At 47.0% G+C, this 19,586-nt stretch overlaps 1 protein-coding gene across 2 annotated transcripts in view; it reads left to right on the plus strand.

The window, feature by feature from the left end:
* LOC138582927 (GRB10-interacting GYF protein 2-like) overlaps window positions 1–19,586 on the plus strand; it is a 225,109-nt gene that overhangs the window by 49,564 nt on the left and 155,959 nt on the right. For both annotated transcript variants that reach the window (XM_069654683.1, XM_069654684.1), the window contains exon 3: window positions 14,515–14,705. In XM_069654683.1, the coding sequence (XP_069510784.1) occupies window positions 14,515–14,705 (191 nt within the window). The remainder of the gene's footprint in view (window positions 1–14,514; window positions 14,706–19,586) is intronic.

Genomic DNA, 19,586 nt, shown 5'->3' on the forward strand with positions numbered 1-19,586 from the left:
GGAAAACCCTTTGGAAGGGATCTATCCAGGACAGGTGAAGGTCATCAAAAATACTGGTTAAATATTGTTTATTCTTTAATGTTGTTTATGATTTCCTTTTGAATATTGTGTTTAGTGTGAGGGCCAGTTTGTCTAGGTTAATATTCTCTTAGCTTTTAGAGCAGGTAGGGAATCCCCTGATAGAGTAGGACAGCAATGATTTATTTGTCACATTTTGTCCTAATGAAATGTCCAATTAGGAGTAAACACCAGCAGTTGTCTGCCTCACATTACTGACCCTTCACATAGTTCTAGTGAAGAATCTATGACATTCAGCCATGAATATGTTAAAGTAGCGCGTCTGAAAGTGACAAACCAAAAGTGTTGTGGTCCTGACTTCTGTCCAGCCGATGGATACAAACTGGAGGTAGGGTATTTAGTGTCCATATTAAGAGCTGTAATAAGTGCAGTTTGCAAAACCAGTGTGGTCCCCATTTCCTGAAAGCAGTCAACATTCGTCCATAACTTTAAGAAGGATAATGGAGGTGATCATCATGTCATCGTCCAATTTCTTTATTAGATGCAACAGCCAAGTTATTCAGTAGCTTAGGCTACACTAGAGTCTTAGACGGCGCAGAGAAAGTTTGCCCATTAACTGAAATTAAATATGGTCTCAGGGAACGGGTAGCCACAAGTGAACACACTCTAAACCTGCCCTTTTTAACGAGCAAGGCAGCAGTTGGCTAAGGGATCTCTAGATTTATGGACCTGTCATTGGCATTTGACTGTGGATAGGGTCTAATTGTGGACAGTGTTGATGAATAAGGGGATTGCCACAGTATTAAATGTTCTCAAAAGCTTGTATTCAGATCTCACTATTGATGCCCTAATAGCAAGATATCGGCACCCTTTCCTTCAGAGAGAGTATGGCAGGACTGTGTATTGACCCCACTGCTCAATGTATATATGAATCATTTACAATTAGAACTTTCTGGTATTAGTGATATTACAAGGGTAGCTGGTCCTTCGTAGGATGCAGTCCTGCTAGCATGTAACACGAAGTTCCTCCAAACTCTTGTCCATTCATTATTTATTCGCAAGAGAGGACTATTGATAAATATTGTGATGTCCAAAGTGGTGAAGATGGTGGGGAGAAGTAAACCATCAGCCAAGGCCTGGAAGAGCCTGGTTAGCTTGACACATACAGCAACCAGGAGCTACCTTTGGCTCAACAAGGCAACTGATAACAAATAATTATTCCTATTTGTATTCCACACTAACTCTGTGGGGCTCATTTTCAATTCCCCGTAAATTAGGCAGCGGGACCTGAATGCATGCACTTTGGCATGCACGGGGCCCCACTGGGGAACTTTTTGTCTTTTTGTCATTTGCATGGCTGAGTGCAAAAGTGCAGTACAAAAGGTGGCGTACATGTGTGTACACCACCCTTTACCCTACACTTTCGCCCTCTGCCATGCAAAGTGAATAAACGCTGCCTGGCGAGCTTGTCGGTCAGGGTTTCATTTCAATTGTGAACGTTGTGTACCATGCACACATGTTAAGTTTTGTTCAACGATTATATTGTATACGCTGCCATGCGAGAATGGCAGGCAACATGTACAATGAATCCCTATGTAGTCTGCCTGCTTTATGCTGGTGCATAAAGCTGGCAACCCCATAGGAATATCCAGCATTTTGCGCCATCCATGAAGGCGCATTTGCTGGAGATGTGTATGGTGGAGAAAAAGGGAGGTGGCGGAAAAGCAAGTTGCTTTCCGCCCCTCCTCTCCGCCATACAAATTAATAAAAACGGGGCGTGACGTGAGAAACATGAGCCCCTGTGTGTTTAGGACAATCTATAAATAAGCATTAGAACACATCTATATGGCATTTAAAGCATAAGGTGTCATAAATAATGGATACAATGTTATTTTGCATGTTATGTGGAAGTTAGATTTGCAGAACACTATTTACTAGCCCCTCATTCCCCAGTGTTACCTCCTGCTCACTGGTTAATGATGGATAACCAGGAGCTGCGTTTAGCTCCCGCTTAACCAGTTTTATTTTTGATCCTTGCCTTGGCCTCACAGTCTCAAGATCTCGGTTATGGGTGAACCACACTGAGAAAGTACTAGCTCCCATAAAGCAAGAGAAGGCTTCTATTTTCCTTTTTTTTTTTTTTTTTTGCAAAAATTAAATGCTGGACACTTCTCGATGCATCACATTTCATAGATATATGAAACCGAAACTGTGGAAACCGTGGCATAAGGTGCTGGCATTTGGAGGTATACTATAGTCAGTCAGCTGGAACAATGTGCAAATGAGTTCCTATGGAAACTATTAGGAGTTCCACAAGGGGCTATGACTTTTTCGGTTCGCTTGGTGCTAGGAGCCATGTACCTTATGGACTATTTGAGATTAAATCCACTTCTGCTATGGGTCTTAATTTGGACGAATCCCCAGGATGTCTTAACACAAGACATTTTACGACGATCTATGCAAAAGTGAAGTCGCAAGAAAGAACCAATGGCTAGATTATGTGGAAATACACCTAGAAGTTAGGAGCATGGTATCTAAACCCATGGCTCATGAGCATAAACTCGTAAAATAGACTCAAGCTCTTATTTTGGATTCTGTATGGATCGAGAGAAGACCTGAAGCTAGTGAATCCGAGGGTGCAAACCCAGGGTATTTTGAAGCGGGCCAGGGGATGTGTGCTTTATCTGTCTAGGGTGACAAAAGTGCACACGCTCCTTGATAAAGAAATTCAGAATAAAGGTTTTTTATATAGCACCTTTTAACATCATTATAATCTCAATGCGCTTGTGGTGGGAATGCCCTCTGGGATTGAAGTCCAGAATGTTTGAGGTCACGAAGTAAGATTACAATACGTGTGTGCGTTCGGCCAAATAAGGCTTAGCTAGGTTGGACAGGCTTCGGTATAGAGCAACCCATGAGGACAGGCATGTGGATGGGTGCTGCGGAGAGGCGTCGGGGGGGCTGGGGGGATGACGCAAGTGTTCGAGATTCGCTATGTATGCAGCATGCACGAAATTGTCATAGGTCTGCGCTGCATACTGATGTTGGAGGTGTTGAGGCATAGTCTGGTCTAAGTAGGTGAATAATGTGACCAGCACAACAGCATTTTGTCATTGTTTTATTCTGATATGTGCGGGTAGCCAAACCTGCAGATAATGTCCACTGAAGTAGCGCGTTATACATGCCTAGCAGCTTCGGTGGTAATTTGTTCATTCATTCATCTGTCATTTATATAGCGCCTTTCATCATAATTATACCCCCAACATGCTGTTGGTTGAATGCCCTCAGAAGGACCGCAGTTCCTGCTAGTCATCGTTGTCTGAATGGTGTGTGGATGGGCCCAACAGGGTGTATACTATGCCCTAATCAGGTTGGATTGTATTTAAGGAGACAGAGAATTATGTGGGAAGCTACCTTTCGAGATTGTCATTAAATGTAGCTTCATTCCTGTGGCAGAAGTGTTGTTCAATAGTGTTTGTGTTTATATGTGAATGCATGGTGTGATGGGATGAGCCTGTGCCTTCTACTAAGTTACGAAGGTGCGGTGTGTGGGAGGAGATAATGGGTTAGTTGTGCAAACAACAATGCCTACATCCTGGGTTCCATCTGGGTACTACACCCAATTGGGCTAAATACAAGATATGGCGGACAGCCACAAAATTGGCTTAAAGCAAGGCGAGGCTACCCTACACCATTGTGCTAAATGCGAGATATGACTAACACAAATGGTTTATGTTATAGTTGGTAGTAAGAGTGCTGGGGTTTTTCTGGCATACAGTAATGGCTGTACTCCCCGCCCAGACCACACGTGCCTCATCGGTCGCTGCTTGTTGACTGCGACAGGCTTCCCAGGCGAACACTGGCAAACACAGACTGGAGCTGCTTGGTCAGTAGCTGCCCTTTGCCTTGTAGCCCTTACCCGAGGGCTGCCTTGTTAGATGCTGCCCAGAGTGGGTGTCTTAAAGTGCCCATCGGGCAAATCTGAGGGCGGTGGGCAGGTTGGGAGGCGGGGGCAACGCAGACCGTGAAGCTGCAAGGTAAAGGAGCAGTGAGGTGGGCACGAGCGTGAAAATGAACAGAAATAAAGCCAATGGAAGCATGGGAGTTGCAGGAGGACTGGGGACACTTACCCCAAGGCTGAAACCGGCAAAAGTAATGATGTGCAAATATCCAGTAGTTTGTTGTGCACTCGAACAGTATTTAAGCAATGCTGTTGGAACAAGGGGAGGGTCTTTATCTTGACTATATAATTTATTTATTTATTTTTTAAATTTATTTAGTTTTCCAAAAACAATACAAACATAATATCATTTACAGAGCAATAGCACATTAGTGATAACTCCCCATTTCCCTCCCTCCCCCTGAGACCAAGGCTGTGAAGATATGCTGCAGTCTATATGCTCCCTCCCCCTGAGACCAAGGCTGTGAAGATATGCTGCAGTCTATATGCGCCGGGGTTTAGCGCGGGCTGTCCGGGTCCCCGTCGGAGGAACCTTCTCCTTTTGTGCAGAGCAGGGTCACTGTGAGGGCCACCCACTGCAACAGGTCATCGGAGGTGTCCATGTTTTGCTGTCGCTGTGCCAACTCCCAAGCCCCTGTTTCGGCTGTAGACCATCTTCGCAGGTCCTCCTACCATGCCATAGCAATACGTCTTTTTGCCAGAATGTACATTAGGTCCTTAAGTCTGTTTAGGGGCTTGTTCTTTTTACTTTTAGGGTATGAGCCCAGGATGCAAGCTTTGGATGTCTGCACGTCCAATGTAATGTCCGCTTCGGCCGCCTTCGCTTTAATTTGTGTCCAAAAGGCATGTATTGCCGGACATTCCCAAAACATGTAAGACATTCCAAGAGAGGGTTCTTGGCATTTGGGGCACGTCGCGGCACCCATGTAACTGAATTTGGAGATGATGTCCGGAAGTGAGGTATGCCCTATGAATGATGTAGAATTGAATGAGCTGAAATCGGGCATTTCTAGATATCTTTTTGTGGTAGTCTGTTATAACCTCCCACTCTTTGTCTTCGAACGACGAGCCTAGTTCAAGTTCCCATTTAGCTTGCTCTTGAGTTAGTGTTGTGTGGCACAGTTGAGAAAGGTCTCGTAGAGCCTTGAAGTTTCATGTCCTCCCTCAGCCACACTTAACAAGGTTTCAATTGCTTTGTGCCCGGTGTAGGGGGTTTCCATCTCAGGCCAGCATTTCGTGAGACTGTTCACCACTGCTCTATGTAGGAGGAATTGGCCTGGCGGTATCCCTGTGGTCTCCTGCAGTTCGGTGAACGTCTCCCAGGGTGGCGACCCCAAAGGGTTCCCATATGTTCCTAATCACCTTCTGGCCCTCTGGTCTGGTTGACAAAATCGCAACTATCGGGATCTGTGGGGAGTAAGGGTCGACCATTTTGGCAGTTTTGCAGGCCCGCCTCCAAATCCGTTTGCCCAGGCTTATTAAGTATGGGTCTTGTTTCACATCTGGCTTGATCCAGAGTAAGTCTCTAAGCAACAGCAGGGAGTCTGCGGGCTGTAGCAGGCGTGCGTCCGTAGTGGTGTCATCGGCCATCCATTGGATCACGTGCTACAGTTGACCTGCTAAATAGTAGAGTTCAAAATTGGGGATTTTGAGGCGTTCCTTGTCGTACAGTCTCTGCGTAACGTCAAGGGCTATTCTGTGCCTTCCTTTGTGCCAAAGAAATTTCCTGCAGAGTTTGTTTAGCTCTTTGAAGAATTACTGCGGGATGTTGTACGGAACGTTGATATGATATGATATGGCATTTGTAACGTGCCTATACACAAGTGTTTCAAGTTGGTTGGCAAAGAAGTACAGGAGTCGAGGTAGTGCTACCATTTTGAGAAGCCCTGCTCTGCCGGCCACCGAAAGGGGCAGCTTGCTCCAAAAGTCTATTGATTTAACTAAGCCTTCTTTCGCCTTCTCAGTATTCAGCACGTGTTCAGATCTGGGGTCTCGGTGGATCCTAATGCCCAGGTATTTGAAGGGACACTTACCCCTAGTCTGAAACCGGCAAAAGTAATGATGTGCAAATATCCAGTAGTTTGTTGTGCACTCGAACAGTATTTAAGCAATGCTGTTGGAACAAGGGGAGGGTCTTTATCTTGACTATGTAATTTATTTATTTATTTTTAAAATTTATTTAGTTTTACAAAAACAATACAAACATAATATCATTTACGGAGCAATAGCACATTAGTGATAACTCCCCATGTCCCTCCCTCCCCTGAGACCAAGGCTGTGAAGATATGCTGCATTTAAGAGCTAGTGAAGGGAGATGTTCCGGCTTAGTAGTGCTTAGTGCTGCCAGGGGGAACAGACAGGACTTATCGTGGTTGATTTGGATCCCTGTGCATCTGTGGAACCCCTCCAATGTCTCTAGTATGAAGGGTAGTATGTGTTCGGGGTTCTTTAGGTAGAGGAGCATGTCGTCCGCGTACATGGCGACTAGGTGGGTCGCACCGTTTATTGTTATGCCCCCGTCTCCGTACTGATGCCTAAGATATGCCGCCACCGGTTCGATGGCTAAGATGTAAAGTAAGGGGGACAAGGGGCACCCCTTGCGGGTTCCTCTGGAGAGGTTCCATTTGTCAGAGAAAGTATTATTGGTTCGCACTCTGGCAGTGGGGTTTGTGTAGGTGAGTTTGATCCATTTTAAAAAGGCTGGCCCTATCCCCATTTTGGCCTGAGTGGTATGGAGCCACTTCCATCGGACCGAATCAAAGGCTTTGGAGGTGTCCAGGGACGCCACTGTACATTTTCCGGGCTCACCATCCGTACTGTGACATGGTGCAGCTTGCGTAAGTTTTCTGTGATGGAGCGGCCCTGCACATACCCTGTCTGGTCGTGGTGAATTAGGTGAGGGATGGCCGCCTGTAGTCTCCTTGCCAATAGTGTCGCCAGTATCTTATTGTCCACGTTTATCATGGACAAGGGCCTTGACGAGCCACATTCCGAACTGTCTTTGTTTGGTTTTAACAAGGGGATGATGACCGCTTCAAACAAGGTATCGGGGAGGCGGCCCTCCTCGTACGCCTCATTGTACTCCTGGGATAATAATGGGGCTAGTATGTCCTCGTAGGTCTTATAAAACTCACCGGGGAGGCCGTCGAGCCCCAGCGTTTTCCCGGAGGGTAATGTTCTGATTGTGGCCATGACCTCGTCTGGAATGATGGGGCCATCTAGGGTCTCGGCCATGTGTTCGTCTAGGTGTGGTAGTCTTATGATGTCGAGGACATCCTCAATTTCGGTGTCCGTGGGTGGTGTGGGGTCGGAGTATAGGGCCTGGTAGTGTTCTTTGAACGCTAGGTTAATCCCAGCTTGAGTGTGGGAGTTTAGGCCATCTTTATCTCGAATTAGGCAGATCGGTGTTCTGGGGGTTTCCCCGCTTATACAGCCACGCGAGAAGTTTCCCTGGTTTATGACCTAGGGTGTGGTTCCTTTCTGTATATTTCGTGTAACTTAGTTTCCCAAGTGTCTCCCAGTGTGTTAGGCAAGTTTGTTTAAGTTCTATAATTTTGTGCATATGGGCCGGGTCTGGGGATGGCGTTGATTCTAGGTTTTTCAGCTCAGCTTCAGTTCGCGCTAGCAGGGACGTGGTGAGTCTTTGGACTCCTCCAGCGGCAGCTATCATTTCTCCCCTTATCATAACCTTGTATGCCTCCCATGCCGTGCTTATGTGTTGGACACTATCTATGTTGGTTTGCCAATAGACTGTCGAGCCTTGTCTGATCTGTTCATTGAAGGCCTTGTCTAGCAATGCCTCGCTTCTGAGTTTCCTTGTCGGGATGTGGGGCCTAGGGGTTGTTAATGACCATGTGGTTGACAGGGGGGAGTGGGCTGACAGCACCCTGGCCAGGTGCTGTCTCTTCAAACAGGGCTAGGAGTTCCTCACTGACGAATAGGCAATAAATTCTAGTGTGGACTTTGTGTGGAGGTGAATAAAAGGAGTAGGCTCTGGTTTCAGGATGCTGTTCTCTCCATAAGTCTTTAAGGGCAAATTGTTGCGTGAGGGCATTTAGTATTTTGGCAGGCGGGGCAGGGCAGGTATGCTTGCTGTCCGAACTATCTTTACGTGGATCCAGTGTGCAATTGTGGTTGTCTCCCCATATTATCATGCTCTCTGCTTGGGCTCAGGTGGGCGTACAGTGAGCGAAAGAAGACGGCGTTGTGGTTAGGAGCGTAGGTGCTAATCAGGCACAGGTCTCTTCCCCTCGATGGTGCCTTGTATCAGGGCCATCCTGCCTTCGTTATCCGTTTTGGTGCGAGTCAGGGTAATGGGAACAGAAGGTGCGATCCATATCGGGACACCCCTTGCGTACCAGGAGTATGCAGAGCCTATCAAGGTTCCCCTCCAGACTTTGGCCAGCGCTGCTAGTTTGGGAGCATTTAGGTGTGTCTCTTGCAGCAGGGCGACTCCCACTTTGTGGCGTTTCATGAAGGAGTGGATACGATGCTGTTTGACATAGCTGTTTAAGCCCCTGACATTCCAAGACATGATTCTGATTTTGTCAGCCACGGTCACCATGTGGTTGTGCACTTGTAGGCGGGCCGTGGACAGGGACCCGGGTGGGTCCAGACAGTCTCATAACGATTCTGCAGCGGATGGTGTTCGTCTGTCTCGTATTCAACTTTAACTGGGTTTGCAACTTAGGGTTCCCTTCCCAACGAACATTAGTCTTTAACTTTCCCCTAACTGGGTCCCCCGGGTGGGGGTTCCCTTCCCCTTGAACGTTAACCGTAAACATAACCTTTAACAAAACTCATCTAGCGAGGTTCCCTTCGTTCTGACTGTCCCGTTTCCGCTCCATTAGACCTAGGTCGCTTGGTGCCCTACGGGCGGGTAAACGTACCCAAACTGTTCCTGGGGGCAGGAGTAGGTTTGCCTCTATAGGAAAGCCGGTTATGTCTAGAGTGGCCCCAATCAAGGTAGGGTTGCCGCTTTTCGTAACATGATGCAGTGTTTGTTTTCGCTGTTTCAGTTCCAGGTCTGGGATTTGTTCCTTGTCCATCCATTCAGTGGCTTCAGCAGGTGTGTCAAAAAAGGAGGCTCTGTTGTTGTGCAGGACTTTTAATCTGGCAGGGTAAAGGAGCATGTAGTGTAGGCCAGCGTTTTTCAATCTAGCTTTGGTGTGGGTGAATTGGGCTCTGCTTCTTTGGACTTGTAGAGTGTAGTCTGGATAAATGGCTACCCTCGCAGAGTCCCTGCGTATACAGCCGCCCGATCTTGAAAAGGCGAGGATAGTTTTTCTGTCCTTGTAATTAAGCGCTTTGGCTATTGTTGGTCTGGGTGGCCTCCTGGGGGTGGCTGCTTGGCGAGTGATCGATGGGGCTCTCTCTATGGTGAAGCCCTGGGAACGTTTCCCTGCTCCGATTTCCTGCAGAAGGAGGTCTTTGATGTAATTTGTGGGGTCGTTGCCTTCGATGCCCTTGGGTAGGCCTATAACTCTTCTGCGGGCCCGACCCTCTGCCTCATCGGCCCTCTGCCTCATCGGCCCTATCTTCTAGGTTGTTCACCTTTTGTGCCAGGACGTCTACCTCTTTCAGGAGCTGGGTCTTTGACTCAGTGTTGTCTCGCACTTGGGTTTCCAGGGACTCTGTTCGACTGGCGATGGAGTGCATGTCTTGACGTAATAGGTTCAGGTCAATCGCGACGGCGTCTATCTTGCTCTCCATAGTTTTCTGGAGGGTCATGATGGCCTCCAAGAGCTGTGAGTTCGCCAGTTCAGGGGACCCAGTGTTTGGTGTCCCATCGCTGATGGTGTTGGCGTCTGGTCTGAGTGACCCCGTGGCCGCAAAGTTCTCCATGGTGGTTTGTTTATGCTTGCTCTTGTGCCTTTCGTAGTCATTACTCTGGGGGCGATCGTGCCCACTTGGTCCATCTGTTGACTTGGCAGTACTGATTGTGGAGGTTTACTTAGTGGCAGGGCCGCGGTTGGGCTTCCAAGGGCCCAGCTAACTCACTCTGTTGCACGCTCTTTCCTTTGGGGTGAATTGAGAGGCCCAGTGCAGTGCCAGGGGTGGAGGTGCTCCAGTGGGTTACTGGTCGTTCAGGGTGAGCTTCACTTGGCATGAGTGATGGGGTACTCCTGGGTCACCCCCCCTCCCCCTGTGCTCGAGGATGAGGCGGGGACGGTCCGTCTCTGCACTCCAACCACACCTATGTCAGGCCCAGAACAGGCCACCCACGGGTCACTTCCGCCAGCCGCCTCGCGTTGCTGGGGGTAGCGTAATGCCCTGCACGCTGTCCTGTGCGGGGCGCACTGTGAGGCCTCAGGTGATGTGTCTAGTGGTTGGGGGCTCCCGCAGAGGTGCTACTGCATATCAACCATGCAGGGGCTGTGTTATTCGCTGGGTTCCTCCCCGCGGATCAGGCCCTCTGGGCCTTTAGTCGCCACGTGGGGCTTACAGGGGCTTCAGCAAGGACCGAGGTGCGCAATTCCAATTCAGTGCTATGCCTTCACCCCCGGTGGCAATCCTCGGTTTCTGCAAGGGGTTTAAATATACTTTGTGGCGCTGCTACGGACAGTCCGGCGTCGGGCACAGCGAGGGGTGGCCCGGCGCATGTGACAATAGGAAGGGGTTAACAGCGTCTCTCCCCCTCCGACTCCTTACCCTTGTCTGTAGGCGTCCCCGCGATGCTCTCGGGCCCGCTCGCCCGGGTTTCAGGTCACAGGTTCTCAGGCACGGTGGAAGTGGGGACTGCACCAGGGCCGTCTGTGTGGTCCCGGTGGGTCTTCACTGGCCGATCAGGACCGTTGTGTGGAGGGCCGAGCCGCCCAGCACCAGCGCGGGTCTGAAGGGGCCGATCCGCCGCTCTGTGCAGCAGTGCGCATGGAGTCCTTCCTCTCCTGGAGGTCGTCTCCGGGGCTTCCGCCAGGCCACCCGCACCTCCTCTCTCTCCCGGCTGACGGTTGTCGCAGCAGGCGACTGCCTTGGCGCTTCCAGCCAACGGCGGCACAGGACGCCTGGGATCAGGTGCGGGTCTACGTGTGCATTGCACGCTTTGCTTGTTGCCCGTAGTTTAGGGCATTCGGTCAAGTCAGCAGACCTCGGGTGTTACTGGATCAAGGCGGGCTCGCGGCACCCACAGTCCTGGCGCTGGGTCTAGCGAGGGGCCGAGTCACTCGGCGGCCGCCATCTTCTCCAGCGCATCGTTACCTTTTCCACGGTGCGGCGACCCGACGGCAGGACGAAGCCGTTCCAATCTTCATCCGCGGGTGCCCCAGGCTGACACTGGCATGTGTGGTGCTTTTCTTGTCGATTTTCTAGTTTAAAGCTTAAGTTTACGGCAAATCCCTGGGCACATCGAGCAGAGCGACACGAAACTCGACTTCTTTACATAGCGGCTAGCCACGCCCCCTATGTCATTTCTATCATTTTTTATGATTTGTATTGAATTTCGTATGTATTTTTTTGATAATGCTTTTATTGGGTGTTTTTCATTTTGGACTTCCTTGGGTTTACCCGATTCGTAGTGAACATAACCTATACAACTACCCATTCCCATTTGTCCTTCCTTGCTAATCAATCCTCATCTTCCCTTGAGCCTATCCTTTCTGGATCTCACTGGCCCCAAACCTTCATCTCTGCTTCTGGCAGGGCAGAAACTCAGCAATAAAGTGGTAATTATCAGGGCCTCTTCCTTTTCTTCATTCATTACTCGGCACCCCAGGCATTACAATACCCAAACCTACACATTGAATCCAGTCTCCTTTTACTCAGTTGTTTACGTACTTGCACCCCCCACTGCACCATTAGAAAAGGACTACATCGTGTTAAAATACCATCTATGAAAGCTATTGACCCACAACTTCAGTATGTTGATAAGGCCTGCAACTCTGCAGCTGACCGAAAACGCCACCTGGTAGAGTAGTGGGTGGGATCGATCTTGAGCAGAGAAGCTGTGCATGGCGTGGCTTCTTCCTAAAACACGCCATCGGAGTGGAGAAGAAACCTGAACTACACTGTCCTGCTTGCAGGGAAGCCATGGAAGTTCTGCAGAATGAGACGGAAATCAGGGCTGAATGTCTGATATGTAGCCGTTGAGCACCAAGCACATCTAGGAGCGATCACCTGCTGTAGTGGACTTGACTTGAGCAGTGCTGCAGGCTGGCAAGAACTGAACGTGTGGGAGAGACTTGCACTTCCTGGGTGAGCACAGCTAATGGAGGAATTCAAGCCTTGATGTGCAGCACCAGTCGATAGATGGGAGTGTGAGGCACAAATCGAGCAACGACAAATAGGAATGAGAGGGAGAGCCTGCAGATGTGTACCCAAAACTGGGAAGAGGAGTCCAAGGAGAAGAGGGGAAAATGAAAGTGTGAAGAGAAGCCAAAGTCCAAGGAGTAAAGTTGACCCTTTGAACATGGAGCAAGATTCCCTTTCGCACCTTGAAAGTGTGAATTTTGAAAGTACAATCCATTAAATTCAATATATTTTGGGAAGCATGTATGAATTGGGATCAAAAAATATATTCTACAGAACACGGCGACCAAAATACTGGAAAAGCGATCTGGTGACTGGGATTCTGTGTATAAGGTGCTAGGAAATAACTTGCCAGCATTTACCCCTGCAACTCTTACCCTCGCCACTCCCTTGGTTTGCAAACTCCTTTCCCACTTCCCCTTCCCCTCCGATCACGCTTGCACATGCTATTCTTCCCTGCAGGCTAAGCTCCCGGCATAGGTACATTATGCCTCGGACAAGGATTCTGTGCTTTGAAACTGCTTCAGTAGTTATTCGGCAGAGTACAAAAGCATAATATAGCCTAACATTCCAAGAATGTGAAATTACTAAGACACATTGTTGCTGGAGTTAGAACTCCTGTATCTAAGAAAAGGGCATTTAAGTGTTTGTTGTGTGCTGCACACAAGTCAACACTCATCCGGCATCCAGAGCAGAAGCTTAGGATATCACAATACATGTTGGTTGCTAGAGCCAGAACTTGTCAATCGGAGCTAGAGACATTTAAGAAATTCCGACTCTTTCAACCAGCATACATTGAAGTCATCCACAAACAGATCAGTAAAGACTCAACCTTGCAGATGCCCTCTAATAGGTTTGCTAAACTGAACACAAATAAATGTCATATTCAACTTTTACTTATTACTATGCTGAGTCTGTCACGCAGTGTGGCATAGTTCCACTTTTTTTGTTTATTGATTTGTATTGCGCACCAAACCCAAGGGTATCTGAGCGCATTTGCACAGCATTACAAGTATAATTTAGGCGTGAGTTGCAATCTTTACAGTTGAGTAAGTTACAGACGTTACAATTAATAAGAACCGATAATATTTACATAATACAATGGATAAACCAATGCAGGTACAGAGTAAAACCATATAGGTCGGTGGCAGTGGTTACAATGCCAACGAGTCGGATAGCTACAGTTGACAGGGCATAGACAGTCCGTGTAAGTCAGATGTCCTTGGATACAAGCCAATTTATGGTGTTTTCGCCTAAAGTGATGGAAGGGTTGATCCGCTCTCAATGAGGGAGGGAGGGCTTTCCAGAGCTGCGCGCCCTGATAGGAAAACTGCTCCTTGCCGCCTTTTTTAGTTTGAATCTGGGGACAACCAGACAGAATGAATTAGCTGTCCTAGTAGGGGGTACGGTAGAATTTTTGACAATTCTCTCTGAGAGGTAGCGTGAGGCAGCCCAATTGAGGCACATTTGGGTTAGGAAGACAGTTGTGAGCGTAATTTTGCCATTGGTGGAGAGCCATTTGTTTTGTCTCCTCGGGTCCAATGTGTGTTTCCTCCTAGGAATGCCACGTGCTGATCTGAGCGCATTGTTTTGGAGAATTTTGATTTTCTTAGCAATGTACCTGCTTTGCACCTTGGTAAAGTGGATTGCAATAATCCAACTTGGATAAGATGAGGGCTCTGGCTAGGATAGTACAACTTACTTTGGAGAGAAAGGGTTTGCAGGCCCTGATCAGCTTGCAAGTATATGCTGTAGAGGAGGCCATGGCATTAACTTGTTTATTTAGTGTGAGGGTTGTGTCGAGGTAAAAGCAAAGTGTTTTACCTCTTTTACCACTTTTTCTTTCTTTACTGTGGAATAGGGGTTTTGATGTAGCTTTGAATACGATTAATTTCTTGCTTATGACAAAGCTCGTACTATACCAGATGCCAAACGTCACTTCAAAGGGGCTGCAATTAGTATGAAGGGCTTGGAGCATTTCCTTTGCACTGTGAAATTGGGAAGGCAAGATATTTGTGTGTCAAGTAGATGTATTATGGTGTCTAGATATGAATACACATGTAACAAACCCCCGCATTTACCTATTGACCTACAATAAAAAGGGAGGCTGATCAACCATAACGGTCACACTACTGTCCCTCTCCCCAATACGGAGATCACATTTCTGTTGTCATGCCTACACTTAAAATCATCCCATTTGCATTCTTCTCTTGTCCACCTAATCTATAAATTGTCTCCTTTTCTATTTTTTGGTTTCCCTACAAGTTACCCCCTATGGCTTATTGTCCTAGGTATGGCACAGAGGCGCTCTACATGGAGAAGGAAGACCTGCTCCACCAAGTCCTCGAACTGGAGTCTGGGAAAAGCTTGCCAATGGCCCATGAGACCCACTACAAGGATCCACCAGATGAGGCAGTTGAAGTAACTATTACAGAGGAGACTCTACGGAAAGCCCAAGAGGACAATCTCTGGCAGCAGACAGGTATGGGATGCACTCCTTCAGCAGAGCATATTGGCCAAGGGTGGCTTGACATTTTCATCTCCAGTCATCTCAATCAATAAATGTTTGTTTTGTGCCATGTCCATAAAAGAACATGATAGATTTAAACAGAATCAAATCCACAAAACTCCAATACCTTTAAAACAACATTGTCACGATTGATAGTTAATAAGAGCACAGTTAAAACATATTACAGTATAGCAATCACTCTTCCTGCATAGTGCCTTTAAAAAAAAAAAATCGTAATTCATCACACGGAAACCAGAACTGCCCTATATCAATCGTATGGGCCTTGGCATACCTGTATCGATAAGTCTCAACAGAAATATCAGATCTGTAGCAATGCCTCAGTGGTGCTCCTTGTACCAAGCTCTAAAACCCTGGGTTCAAGGAAACATTTCCTGATGTTTATAGGAAGGACAGATGAGTAGAAAATGCAGATCACTCTTAACTACCATTTTTCAGTGGGCAAATTTATCGATGACCTTATCGTGCCATTTGTGTAGGTGTTCAGCCAGTGGGAGTATTCCCAATCTAAATGCAATGTACAAGGCTCTCTGGAGTTTCGGCCTCAATACTTCTAAATACCATGCATAGACTAATAGGGTTTTCCTGCCCCAGTACGTAGTTAGTCAATGAGTTTTAAATCTTAATCAAGTGTAAATTCTCTGAGACCGATTTGATAATTACGTGTTTATTTGGCTGCTACAGGTCCAAAGGGTCCCCAGACCGATCAGATGTTCTCTAACCTATTGGCACCATGTTGTTGTATTACCACAATCCCAGGATGGGAAATCCTGTAAGGCCTCTCTGTATTTTATTGAGGTTAGGAGAACTCCATACCCGTGCCCAATAGAGTAGAGGTTTCTCTTTTATTAAGTGCTTGATGCTTTTGGTGTAAACTTCCAAGAACCTAGCAGTATTTGGAGTACTACAGGGCAGACCAAGGATTTTTTTCAGAAATCCATTCTCAATAATAGATAGAGCTTCACAATTAGTATGGCCCTTTAGACCTGTAGAGGGGAGCCTGTTGGGGATGGTGCATATATGCCTCTAAGGTAACACTGACGTCTCCATTGCCATGTGCCTCAGCAAATTGTGCTGTTACCCCACTCTATCTGCTGAGCGTAAACTAAGCTCACTCAATTTGCTGCTTTCAACGACCGTTTCTAGAAACCTGCATGCTCAATAATCCTAATAATTAACTTGTGATCGTGTTTGCCCCTCAAGTGGTATAGAAATGTTAGATTTTTGTTTTGGTTTTAGTCACAATAAAAGCCATATTATTGGTCTTAGTTCCATTTACTTTTAGACCATTTTCCTGGGGGAAAGTTTGAAACAGTCCAAATTGATTTTCTACCCAATTGGAGTGGGGGAAATAAGCACAGCATCATCGGCAAATAAGAGCATGGGATACCTATCATTACCCAGCAAAGGGGCGTCTGTAGGAGTAGTGAGCATAAGGTCAATAATTCCATTGATAGAGTTTGGGAGCTAGTACGCACCCCTCCACCCCTCGGACTCCATATGGCTGTGGCTTCATTCCTTACCCGGAGCAATTGCAAGGCTAAAAGCAAAGAGTGGGGGATATTTATTTTAATAAGATTACCTCTCATTTTATTACTTGAAATGCTTTCGAAGGCTTTTTCTAAGTCGATGAAAATACAGCATAGCTTCATTTTTCTGAGTGCAACATACTTCTCTGCTAATAAATGTAGCCTCAAACACTGGTCCGCCATGTCTGTTCCTGGTTGAAATTTGGCTTCGATATCTCATCTGCCCAGTTGTCCAAGTTTCCCAGGACTGCTCTGTCAAAAATCATACTTCTTGAGTCGAACCAGGAGATTAGACGGGTGAGCAACCTGAAGGAGTCTCACCCGCTAGTCCCCGGAGATCTGCCATCCAGGTGGCTAGGACACAGCCATCTCTATTGGATCCAGTTCCTGGGGGAGGATCACCTGGGCGAGTAGTCTTCGGGGAGTGGAAGTGGGACAATGAAGGGTGAGATGCGGTACCCCCTTCTTTGTAAAACGTATTCCCCATCCAACCCTGTAGATCTTTAGAAGCCCTACCTCCACCCCCTTTTCCAACACAATCACTTTCTTACACCATAACAGACAATGGACTAACATCCGATCCGTTTACCGGACATGTCCCAACACAAGGGTCAGGCAATTGACAATAAACACACACCTGACGGCCCTTTACCTTCCCCACAGGGATAAAAGGCGGAGCACGAGAGCACACTACGAGCAAGGCCGAACACACAAGGGAACGGCTACACAACTGGCAGTTCAAATGCAGGAGAAAGGCGGTGAGACCTGGAAGGGCGACGAAGAGGAAACCGCCCATGCTCTTTTCAACTCAGACCCGTGAAGCCTCCGAAAGGCAAATCATAAGACCGGGAGTTACTACTGGCATGTGGAGGAACAGATGTCAATGGTGCACAGGGAACTCCCGCATTGAAAACACAGGTGGGAAGACAAGTTGGCTACAGTGGTACCGTCCTTGACTACAGAAGCAAGCCAAACTAGCGGACTCAACACAATCAGTGAGTTGAAGGAAGCTCATAGCAAACCAAATTGTATTGAGCCCAAGGTGGCAAGGGGCAACATTAGATGAACGCAAGAACTTGAGAACAAAGAACTTGTGTGTGATTGAACTTTTGGGAAAGCCTGAGAACGGCTAGCTACAGAGTGAGCAAGCACAGCAGGAGTGCTCATTTGAAGGACTCTTGCTGCCCCCCGTTTGCGTTGAAACTGCAAGTACCAGAAGGCCGCGCGAGGTTTCGTAGTGGTCCTACAAGGGTCACATAAAATCCCTTGTACACCCAAAAGTCTGACAGATTGCCAAGAGAAAGCTAATGGAAATGAATCTTGCATCGTAGGAAAAGTGAATTGTATGTTTGACAAGAGGGAACCTGGCCGAGGGTTGTCCACGAAGGGAAGTTGAGGGAGGTCCAAGTTGTATGAAGCATCCAAGGCCAGCGGAGCGAGATCTGAGGGGCGAACATCAATCGCCCAAGGTACAAAATTACTGAAGGAACCTTTGTATGTTTTGATCCATCAGACCTTCTAAGGCAAGAGACTTTACAGAGAAGAGACTTGGCCCCTGAAGACACTGATATCGTTGAACTGGAATTGTGAGCCACATGCTGGAAAGGCACAGGAGTGTGCTGTGCTCAGACGTCCTGCCTTGTCCCATGCTAAAAACGTGGGGAAGGGAGACCCAGCCATACCATCCCAACTGATCATTTCGTGAACACTTCTTTCTTTTCTGGTGAACATTATCCCACACTCTTTTTGTAACTTAGTGGTAAGGATTGACAATGGTTTTTTTTATTCTTGGTTTTTTTTTTTTTTTTTTTCGTATAGACCCTTTTTATTTGACAAGACGCTACTAGGACTGCCTTATTATTATTTGATGGGCATACTTGCTCCCATTTTAGCTTTAGCCTCAGCGTTTTCATCAGCCATTATAAAGTTCAATTAACACCCTTGAACTGTAATCAATTGTGTCTGTCCTTACTGTTGCTACAATGAGTTCCTTTCAGACGGCAGTTAGAAGGCTCTTCGCACCCTCCCTTCTTGAATAGGGGAATAATCTCTGCATTAACCCAAAAAGTTCTGGCAACATTTAAAGCAGTAATGGCATTGAAGAGTCTGGTCAATTAAGGGGCCCACATCTGGGGTTCGCACTGTAAAAGCCCAGGGGTCTGGTCCCTGGGCTTTGTTTCTGTGCTTCAATAGCAGTACAAATATCCTTAACACTAAATATAATCAAGGAAGTATGAACTTGGTCATTGTTGACCCCTGGGGAGACCTGTTACAGATGAGGTTAAGAAATAGGGCTGCCGGGCCTGCCCAAGAAGTAATCCAAAAAAGTGCATGGGGGAAAAAACGAGCGAGCTGATTTCAAGAGCACAAAAAAGGCACCAGTCTAGGAACTCTTGAAAAAGTTGAATGCTGAGGATGTCAGTAAAATAGCCTTGCCTTACCAGGGGAGGAAAAGTCAGTCAGCAGTGTACTTATTAATAAGCCGAGATAAGAATCTGATGAACTCTTCTAAGGTAACGATATCTGGGCAAGTAGCACCACCAGAGCTGGCACCAGATTCACCCGCACCTCAGAAGAGGATTTCTACTTCTTCACCTAAGACCAAGAAAATTGGGAGGGTAAGAATAATGTGAGACTGAAAGCATCAAGTATCTTACCCTTTCTAACACACAAACCTATGGCAAGTCCAAGTGGGTCAAACGACAGTATACTGGATGAAGTGATGGCGGTTGAAATGTGGGTGGAAGAAGAAAGATTGTGCGAGTTAAATGAGTGGGAGAATCCTTTTGCAGCTGTAGTTGAAATGGGGTATACGCAGAGACATATTTGCAACAAGGCCAACTAGGCACAGGCCTAGGGTGGCAGATTGCCAGAGGAGGGGTATTTTAGCAGTTTATTTTCAATTTGCTGGTTGATAGATAGGCAATTAATGGCAGACTATAACATCCAGGCAAAAATATAACACCACGTAGCTACACAGGCTTTTAATGAAAACATATTGTGATTTCTCTTCCAAGAAATAGTGGGTTGACCCAAAGTGCATAGCGTTAACTACAAAAAGCCCCACCTCTCCTCCCTGCAGGTTTAGTCTCACTTATTTGTATTAAAATGTGTCTTAACTTCATCACACAACCGTCAAATTACTCTTTACGCTCAAACATCAATTGAAACGGCATGCTCTTGATGCTCCAATTCAGTATTGTCACAATTGCAGATAAATTAGATGGAATGCAGACTGCCGAGTGCAGTTATGGCTGAGGCGTTGTGAGAAGTTGTCGCAGTGGTCACCTGTTACACTGCAACACCA

Source organism: Ambystoma mexicanum, chromosome 3q, assembly GCF_040938575.1.
Source record: "Ambystoma mexicanum isolate Mex_15411 chromosome 3q, UKY_AmexF1_1, whole genome shotgun sequence".
NCBI lineage: Eukaryota > Metazoa > Chordata > Amphibia > Caudata > Ambystomatidae > Ambystoma > Ambystoma mexicanum.